The 10,316-nt window shown below is 44.9% G+C and overlaps 1 protein-coding gene across 8 annotated transcripts in view; it reads left to right on the top strand.

Moving 5' to 3' along the window:
• The first annotated feature begins 361 nt into the window (after positions 1–361).
• VEPH1 (ventricular zone expressed PH domain containing 1) overlaps positions 362–10,316 on the top strand; it is a 207,957-nt gene continuing 198,002 nt past the window's right edge. For 2 of the 8 annotated variants that reach the window (XM_070242527.1, XM_070242526.1), the window contains exons 1-2: positions 391–721; positions 8,367–8,660. In XM_070242527.1, coding sequence (XP_070098628.1) covers positions 8,523–8,660 — 138 coding nt within the window. In that variant the 5' untranslated portion in view covers positions 391–721; positions 8,367–8,522. Of the gene's footprint in view, positions 722–4,406; positions 4,564–8,366; positions 8,661–10,316 lie in introns of those variants that run through there. The other 6 variants (XM_070242525.1, XM_070242528.1, XM_001490024.5 and 3 more) reach the window with 5 other exon arrangements.

The raw sequence follows: 10,316 nt of genomic DNA, 5'->3' as shown, positions 1-10,316 counted from the left end.
GCTCCATATTTGGATGGTGAAAGGAAGTGAGTGAGCACTTTGGAGCGACACAAGAAAGAGCAGTGCTGGCTTGGAACAATGCCCTGCTCCAGCCGGCACGCTTCATTCTGTTGTTCAGTGTTTCACTAGCAATTCCCGAAGCATAGTCAGACTTCCTGCTCCTTCCCACCAGCCACTTTGCTTCCCTTGTTGTATTTTTCTTCTGTTATATTTGGCTTAAATACTATCGCATTCCACCATTTCACTCTCTCCGTCCCTCCCAAGCCTTTTCGCTGATGCCTGCCTGATAAAAGGCCCCACATCTGATATTAACCTAAATCTCCCTTGATTCCTTAAAGTGAGTTATTCATTAACAGAACCTAAATGACTGGTTGTTAGGCAAATCTAGTTCTTTCAAATGACTGATCTGCTCAGAGAAGTTTCTGTAAATCTCCTGTAGAAATAAGCAGAGCTTTGTGCCACTTGTGAGCTCGAAGCAGAAGTTTGGGAGAGGGAGAAGATACTATTTTGCCCATTCTGCAGGGTGAGTCCAGGGGAGGGAACCAAGTGTACCTCGGGCTTGACAAGCTGCACGGGGAAGCGCAGCTGTTGCCACAGGGCAGAGTCGGCAGAGGCTGCCAGGCTACCTCTGAGCGTGGTCATGGGTTCCAGCCAACTTGCTCCAAACATCAAGCATTTTGCCTTCTGTTTCCTATGACGCCAGAGTTTCCAGTGCTAAGAGGTATGGCTATCTTCTTTCCTGTTCTTTTGTTCAGCAAAAACAAAAGCTAATTAAAGTAAATGTCAGAAGCTGGAGTGAGGCAAGGAGTGGCTGCGGGAGTAGGGCAGAGAAACTTCCAGGGGCTGGCTGATTATGCAGACGAAGTGCATTTGGGAGTTGTGTGTCTAGCCATGTATGCATGTTTTTCACTTATTAGGGTAAAAAGCCACCTCTCTGTGGGTTATTAAAATATGTCTCTAGGCCTCAGGAACAGAAAAGTATGCTCCTAGATTCACAGAATGTGCATTCTTGTTTTGCTCCATAATAGTCTAGGCTCATTTCTGTTTCATACTTTTGTTTACCTCAAGAAACATTTTGCAACCAGGAAAGGAACTGGCTCTGACTATACGGTTTTCAAAGAAAATTCAATAGCATCATTTCAGTCCTGGGGTTGGCCAGTCAACATTACCGTTTTAAAAATTGTCATTTTTTAACTTGGATATTTCAGCTCTCTTACAAATCATAATTGGATCTAACCACTCTTTTGTTCTTTTGAATACATACATAAATTGCTATAATGATCAACTATTGGATTTCATGGTATGTATATATGTTTTCAATTTAAAGAATAGAAAAAATACTTAAGACATTACTTGAATTGGTCATACAGTTGTTTAATATATGGAATTCATATGTAAATAAAGATACATGTAACAGTGAATTTTCCTTGTAATTTGAGAGTTTGGGTATGTTTTCTGGAGAAACAAACCCACAAAATTTGAATTAATTTTTTTTTTAGCAAGATTTGTATCAATTCCAGAGCAAACATGACCTGAAAAGTCAGAATTCACAGGTGAAAATGCACACACCATGACAGGATGGCAGGTCAAAATCCTCGGTGTAGAAAGACTGCTAGGCTTGAAGATGTTTCCCTCATTCCTGGTGAAGAAAAACATTTCCTATCTATTTGTGTTTCAATAAGTTGCAATATGTATTCAAAATTAAATGGTTTTGGAGCTGTTGCCTAAAGAGGTCACCAAACCTATTTCTGGTCTGTGCTTAGGGTAGTAAGCCTGCTCCGCGGTTAGGCTGTAGGGGCTCCAGCAGAAGCATCGGGCTGAGCCCTTGAGCGTTGTTTGGAACAACCCAGCCTCAGAGCCGTTCAGCAGAAGCAAAGTGTGGCAATGCGTCCCGCGGAGGGACCACGAGAAGCCGGGGGAACAATAGACATCTTGTGGGAAGGGCTGAAATGTATGCGGCCAATTCCCATGGGAACGCCTGTAGTTCCTTCACACTGTGTGAAAAAGATGCTCCTTGAAAAGAATCTTTAATCCTTTCTTTCAAGGGAAAATCTATCTGAGAACTTTATTGAAAGTTTCTAGAACCTAAATGGGTCTAAGATAGTCAGTGTGCATTTTTAATACAGATGAATAAAATGAGAATTCTTTGATGCACCGTAGTGTTGTTCAAAGCATAATGTAAATAAATATTACTATTCTAGAATTTTCTGAAGTGAAGAAACTAGAGACTCTCCTAACCTGGAGTTGGAAGCTAGAGGATAATTTTCTCAGAATAAATTGGCCTCCTGAGTTAATAATGTTTATTGAAATCCCCCCAAAGAGCTTCAGCTTTTTCCACAGGTGGTATGGGGTAATAGCGGGGTGACTAAGTCCTCAGGTCTGTGTGCATTTTCATTTAGCAGAATCTACTGATGTGGAATAGAGCAAACCAGCAATGTTTTATTAGTGCCCACTGACTGTAGGTCACCTTGAAAAGTTGTAAGGAGCATTACGCTCTGGTGCCCTGGAGAGAGTTATCCACGCCCTCCTCACTAACAAGCATGGAGTGAGCACCACTCTCACAGGAAACTCAGGTATTTGCATTACCCAGCCAACTGGGTCTGAGACACACTGCCTTCCATTCGACTTCCACTCTGTGAAAATGCTCACTGCCACTGTTTAGGCATGAGGCGGGTCGCACTGCAGTGAGACCGTCCCTTAAAAATCCAGAGACACATTCAAGACAGTGCATGAACTCCCCAGATTTAAGATTTGAGCAGAGTACAACCAGGATATAAATATGACACAAATGGAAAACACCTAGGTCTCTTTAATGCTGTGAACTCAATGTTAGGTGGCAGTATAGTAGTATGTTAGCTTTTAAAAAGTATAGCATGGGAACTTGTTAACAGAAGAATGACCTATAAGAAGAATGATATCATTAGGGATGTAATTGCTCTCCTTCCTGTCTGGTTGCTTTATGCCAGGCTCTGTGTTAAATGCTTTACGTAATCTTATCAAACCTCCCAACAACCCATATCGCAATTCTCAGGTGCAAGTAAGGAACCTGAGTCTCAGAGGGGCCAGTTAATCTGCCCAGGTTTACACTGCAGGTGACGGCGTGGCTGAACCCAGTTGGCTCCAAGATCCTGCACTCTTAGCACTCTGCTCTTCTTCCTGGATTCCCAATGTCCAATTCTGGACCCTACACTCTAAAAATGTGAGAAAATTGGATAAAACTAGTGATAAGAGCCGTTAATAATAAATAGAGGATGAAAAAGATGAAAGACTAACAAAATATAGTCTGTTCTATTAAAAGAGGAGACTTTTATCAGTATCTATAAGCCAGAAAATTACTAATGAAAGAATACACCTATTCGTGGATGACTGGCTTTTCCATTTTTATAAAGGAGACTTCAAGGGAACATCTCATATACAGATGGTGTAAAAACGATTTATCACCAGGCATCTAAGAAGATTTATGAGATCATTCTCCTGGAGCATATGACCTGGCTCAGTAGCAGGTGTGGGGTCCCCTGACCACACACCTTTGTGGGGCAGGATCCCCAGGGAGGGGGTGACATTCATAGTGTCTACGTCATAGTGATCAAGCAGAGGAATTTTTCCAAAGCACAGCTTCCCAGACAGCAGATATGTAACCTGATGGGCAATCAAACTTCTACGGGAACAGACAAATAAGGAGTAGAGAATAATACAGTATAAAACTTTTTTTTAACGTGCCATTAATTACTGAAACAGCAAGGGAGAGTTCTAGTACCTTTTTCTCCTCTGAAGTGTCAATAGATTAAGCAGAATAAACATTTTCTCTAGTATTGCTGCAACATTTTAAAGTACAAATCTGACATATCTAGTTCCAGTGGATTTTCATGAATAACCTCCCAGCAAATAAAGTGGAAAAAAAGAGTGTATGCATTTTTGTTGAGTAAGTTTGTTCCATTTATAAGCAACTTCCTGCATCCTCAAACTTTTGACGATATTAACTAGAAGCAGAGCAAGAGGATCACTTCTTCAAGAGCTGTGACCCACACTGGACAAACGCTCAGTGTTTCAAACTGTGTGTGTGACATCTTGAGAGGGAGGGAGTGTTAATTAGGCCGCAGTTCTCTCTTCTCTGGGCTTTGTGAAATGGCTCCCAATAGCCACCCCGTTCACCTGCTCCAGTTCCTGTTGAAACCGTTTCCTCTGTGGGTTTTTTTTCTCCATTCTTCCCAGGGAAAGTATAGATTTTCACGAACACAGGGAGTTTTGTTTTCTCTGTTAAAAACAACTCTGCTTTACTGGAGCAGGCTTTATGTTTCGCCCCAGGAAACAGAGCATTTCACTCAGAGGTGACTCTCCACTGGGTGAGGTGCAGCCTGTCACCTGACCAGCTCTGGAGCTGCTGGTGGCATCAGGCTGCATTCCTTGAATTCTTCCACCCGGCTCCGAAATGAACAACTTCAGGTTCACTGAGCTGAGTGGATTCCACGGGCTGTGCCCTCGCAGTCCGCTGCCGGATCTCCCGCCCAGTCTCCAGACACACAGCTGAGTAACAGCAAGCGCGCCTGTGAGGAGTGGCACCAGGTAAAGCGAGTGTGGGGACTGCTGGGGCTCCCTGAGATGCGTCACGCTTGGTGTAGACTCGTTTCTCTTTTTGTGGTGTCTGTTTCTCTGTACTGAAACCTGACTTGTCAACCAATACCTACTTAAAAAATATGCTCCGAATAATGAGAATGTGTGCTTCAGATTAAGGTCCCTTAAGGGTTAGGGAAAGAAATTATGAGTGTGAAAGTTGGGAGTAAGAAGGAATTTTATAAGCCACTTTTTGTAATACAGAAAGTACGAGATTTGGAGGATGACCTACTTGGATGTGAATCTCTTGGGTGTAACCTTAACCTCTCCAGTCCTGTTTCCTCTTTGGTGAAAATAGCTACCTGCAGGGTTGACGGGAGAACTAAGAGAAGAAAGCATCTAGCAAAGAGCTTGGTGCGTGGAAAGCATCTGAGTGTGCGCACATATATGCATGTGTGTGTATAGGTGTGTTTGTGTTTACGGTGGGTATTTCTGTGTACATGCGTGTAGGCCACAGGGCTATGACTTTCATGCGGGTGGGGAGTTTCTCTGAAGATGACATACACTTTGCTCTGGCTCTGACCTTCTCTGCTGCTGCAAATAGACCACCAGCAGGAGAAGCCAGACACCTGAGCAAAACATCGACCAGAGCTGCTGAAAAATGAATAACGTGCCTTGCTGATCCTCATCCAGAAAAGGGCAGTAAACTGCAGCATGGGGGCGCTCTTCCATGAGAACTGATGAGAAGGGAGACAGCTCAACGATTAGCACACACGCTCATGTATACCAGTATACACAGCCCTGAGAGGGCTTTGCCTGGGAGACCAGCTGCCTTCAATTCTGACTCTGAACTTACTCTCCAGCTGCCCCTGGGCTGGTTATTTTGCTTGGTGAACATCAGTTTCTCATGGCATGGAATTGTCGTGAGAATTAAGTGGCTCGATTCTCGGGAAGCACTTGGGGTAGTGCCGGACACGTGGCAAACACCCACTAAACATCAGCTCTTGGTATCCTTGTTTTGCAGAGGGCCCTTTTACATGTTATCAACTTCGATCTTCAAAACAGCCTGATGCGATGGACTGGGCGTGCATTAGCCCCATTTTGCAGATGAGGAACTAAGGCTCAGGGAAGAGAAAAGAATGAACCAAAGGTCCCAGAGCTGCTGAGTGGCTGGGCTGGGTCTTGAATCTGGGTCCTCAGACAAGCAGCTGACTTAGTATGTACTCCTCACACATGCATTGAATGAAATGTACTCTAAAAGGCCCAGCTCAAACAGCATGTCCCCTGCAAAACCATTGTACCGTCTTCCCCCAGGAGAGATCTCTCTCTCCCTTGTACTTCCCCAGACTTCCTTTTACGGTACCTAGGAGACTTTTCTCTTGTCATCCTTGTATTGTGGAATGTTTGGCACAAGTCTCATCTCTCCCGCCCCCACCCCCGGACGTATGAAAGTTTTCACGTACGGCTGTGTGTTGAACAATCATGTTTTGCACACACTGGACACTCAAGAGTAACAGCTGAAGTTGGAAGCATGACTGTCTCCTCCCCAGGTGTCGTGTAAGTGTGGAGAGTAAAGAAGGAGCCCGGAAAAGCCTGGGGGGCTTCTCCCCACCAGAGTATTCTGCTCCTTCTCAGAGCTCTAGCTCTGGAATGTCTGGGGTGGCTGAATCTGCCTAAGGAAGTGTCAGATACTGGCCAACAAGCTGACGAGGTGAAGTCATTTCCATTCACTGTCTTCTTTTCCTGAATATTATTTCACTGAGACTCTGTCACTGCAAATGTCTGAGGGGAAGACAAAGTGTTAAGGGGAAAATTCAGGAAAGCATTGCCCTAATTTGTCTTATAGATATTTCAGTTCACCCTTCCACATTTGCCAGGGTGCAAACTACTCTGTAGGACCCTCTCTCTGCTCTCTCCACACCCCCTGAAGCCTTCCCCACCTCTCTCCTTCTGTCCTCTTCCTCTAAGCTTCTCCTCACTGTGGTTTTCCTGCTCTCAGGTTGACCTAAGTTCCAGGGCATAGATGGGCAAGGATGCAGATCAGCGAAGGAGGGAAGAGGAATTCATTTTCTTGCTTTATGACCCTGCCTGTGTCTTCACCCTCGAGTGTTAACAAGGCTCTGAGGGCCTTTACTCCTAGGAGTAGCCTCACTTGGAATCCACACGCTGTAGTGGTTATGAACTTGGAGCCTAGCACTGGACTCTCTGGCTCCAAACCCCAGCTATTCAGTTTACTAGCTGTGTGGCCTGAGCAAGTTAGTAATGCCTCAGGTTCCTCACCTGCGAAGTGGGGATGAAATAACCTCACACAGTTATCAAGAGGGCTAAATGAGTTAGTATTTGTAAAGTATCAGCACAGTGCCTGGCACACAGACAAGCATACGTAAGTGTCAGGCGTTATTTTTCTAAAGCTGGTGAATAGCACCAAAGTTGCGTGTGGGTTATACTATCCTTGGAATCCCTTCCATGGCCCACAGATTGCACCATTTGGAATGCTACTGATAGCTTATTTCGTTGAGGGCCTGGTGAGGGATTTGGCTTGTGTTTGAGACCATACTGCATGGAGAGCATGTACCTTTGAACTGTAAAATTGCATTCAGCACAGAAAGGCGTTCCCACGCGATCCCTCAGAGAGGAAGACTGCCCAAGGAGGCAGCAGAGCCCCTCTCCCTTTTCACACTTGTTCTTGGAAACACATTCAGGGTGAACGGCTGGACAGAATCGCCTCTCGCTTGTATTAAATGACCCTCTCTTGCTCTCACTGTCTGCGCACGTGGCTGCATTTGTAAGTTACCTGCCTGTATGTAATGACTCCACTCCACTGTTAACCGTGGCAGAAGACCGCTGGCCAGAAATCAGGAGAACAGCACTGCCACAGCTACCATGGGGCCTTGGGGAAGTCAATGAATCTCCCTGGCCATTAACTGATTGCTAAGGTCTCTACCAGTGCAAATGGTCTGTGGTTTTATTAGCCCAGAAGGGAGCTGATGAAAATAATCAGATATTTAATTTGTGCCAGTGCCCTACTCTCTGTGGACCGCTAATTGAGTAAGAAGTACAGAGGGACTTCATTATTTCAACTGTGGGAATGGGGAGATTGCCTCACCCGCAGCCCTTCCTCTTCAGCCTGCATTGCACTGCTATCACTTGCAAGTTCAGTGTTCAAGTTCAAGTTCACACTCACGTACAGTAGAGAGTATCTGGCTTCATACTCCTAGGCAGAGTCCTTTGTTTCACTGCTACTCATTTAGAGAGTACATAAGAATAAGGCGAGTATTGAGATCACCTTCTGGACAGAGGGTCGGGGCAGCTTCTGTTGTCAGTATGGGAAAGAAACCCCGCCAAGAAGGTGAGCGCTGGTCTCCACACCCAGAGAAAAGAGGACACCAGGCAGCGGGTCCAAAAGATGTTTCTTGTGTTTCTTCTTTCCTTTCACTGCCCTTTTTTGTTTGGTTTTCATGGGAATCTGTTTGGGGAAAATCTGGCAAGTGTTGGGCCTGTTTGTTGCTTGTCCACTTGTTTCCTTGTGGCACGGAGAGAAGGACAAGGATATGGAAAGAAGAAAACTAAGTGTGGGATTTAAGCTGCTTTTTAAGGCTCAGATTAAATTCTGGAGAAACCTAATAATTTTTGACAAGACTTTTTGAGACAAAAATAAGGAAAGAGCTCGTTTGAAGATCATCAAGCCGGGATCTGTTACTCTACACACATTTCCAAATGTCTCCTTTTTTTTTTCTCTGCTGGGCCCCAAGTTCACAGTCTGAGCTCACGCCATCCTGCTAATGGCTATATTTTGTCATTTGTTTCTCTTACAGAGAGTGTCAAAGAAGACCTGAACGTCTGGAGAAAAATGACATTTCAAGGAATACGGCGTATACCTCCTGCTACGTGTTTTTGTCCTATTAACCTGTGATGACGGAAACATACGGCCCTGGGCCTATAGAAAGTCAAGGATTACCACATTCCTCATCATGCATCAACTGTTCAGGCTGGTCTTAGGACAAAAAAATCTTTCACGAGCTGGAGACCTCTTCTCCTTAGATGACTCTGAGATTGAAGACAGCCTGACAGAAGCTTTGGAGCAAATTAAAATAATTAGCTCATCTTCAGTAAGTAAACGAGTTTTTAGACTAGATCTTTGAAATCACCTATTCTAGAGCCAAATGCTTGTACATATCTTGGGGAAAGGATCTTTGGAGGGGAAAGGGAAGGGACGACTAATATTGGTTTCTCAACTCTGCTCTGTGGTTTAGTTTGGCGTCTAAGAAATAACACCAGGGAAGTCACTGACTTAGGGGCAGCTAGGCTCACTCACAGAGGCCAGAACTCTAGAAATTGCAGGCCAGGGTGGAATTCTCACAAAAAGCTTATCTAAGGGCTCTTTCTGCATCCTTGAAATAACATGGAGAGGTGAGGGGGCATATCTGGGGAACAGCAGACCTGCCAAGCTGCACAACAGCGTCAGTGAATGAAGCAGGGTGTGCTGTGGAGGCTGAATAATGAAAGAAGGAAGGATGACACCTCCTGCCATGCAGGGAATATGAGACAAGGACAAGGATCACTCTGCTGCCAGAAGTGACAGTTGCCCAGGGCTTAAAAACGTGGACTGTCTGCTTCTATATCTTCTCTGTTTTATTTATCTTTCCTCCACTCCTTTTTTGGCCACTCTCCTTATTTAACTTAACTCACCCATTATTAGCCACCAGTATGATCAGACAAATTTAAAATCTCCAACACCCCTCCCCCTCTTCTGCTCTCCTCAGTGTTGGGATAATATATTCTGAAAGCACTCCCAAAGAGGGTGGACGTGGAGTGCCCTGCATGGTTTGATGTTGACCTTCTTGGTCATGCTTCGACCCTCCCTAAGATTGGTCCCATTTCAAAGGCCAAGGCCACCAAGCATCCTCTGGCATCCTCCCAGCTCAATAGCGTTTGCCAGCGCTTGACACAAACACCCACTGGGCAGAGGAAAGAGATGTAACTTGAGCCATAGAATACTGTATTAGCAAATGTGTGCCTATTTCAGAGATAACAGCTTTCTTCCATGTTCTAATGAAGAGATGTTTAAAAGGCATACTAGCAACCAATGTGGCTTCCTCCTCGAGCCTGTCAGCGTGTTCTCTTGTTGGCTGCCATTAACACGCCAAATCCTCCCACTGCCCAACCACTCTTCTCTGCCCAGGTAATGTCTTTGACAGCAACTACGTGTCCACATTTTTTCCAGAACATGAATCAACTTTATCTGACTCAAAATACAAAGTATTCCTGGTACATTTCCACTTTCTGGGTAGGATTTGTGTGCTATTTTCAGCAGCCCAATCCTTCACACTCCTCTGGAAATAAATTGGCTGAACATGCCACCGTTTTTCATTTAATCTAGTAGAAAATCTTTCTCTAAGTTCCCTGAAGCCTATTTCCACTAGAGGTCACTAGTGTCAGTGATTTCTTTTGTTTCCTTCATCAATTGCTTGGTCTCACAGATGTCAAATTCAGAATTTTAGGACTGGTGAGTTCTGTGTCCCCACTTTTTTTTTCTTGAGGAAGATTAGCCCTAAGCTACTATCTGTGCCAATCTTCCTCTACTTTGTACGTGGGATGCCTCCACAGCATGGCTGATGAGTGGAGCAGGTCTGCACCCGGGATGCAAACCCACGAACCCTGGGCCACCAAGGCAGAGCACATGGAGCTTTAACCACTTGGCCACGGGGCTGCTCCCGCATGTCCTCACTTTTAACCATTAAGGCTGGCAGGTCCCTTGTCATCAG

This window comes from Equus caballus, chromosome 19, assembly GCF_041296265.1.
Source record: "Equus caballus isolate H_3958 breed thoroughbred chromosome 19, TB-T2T, whole genome shotgun sequence".
NCBI lineage: Eukaryota > Metazoa > Chordata > Mammalia > Perissodactyla > Equidae > Equus > Equus caballus.
The sequence above is the reverse complement of the archived record's forward strand: the minus strand, read 5'-3'. Positions and strand labels throughout refer to the sequence as shown.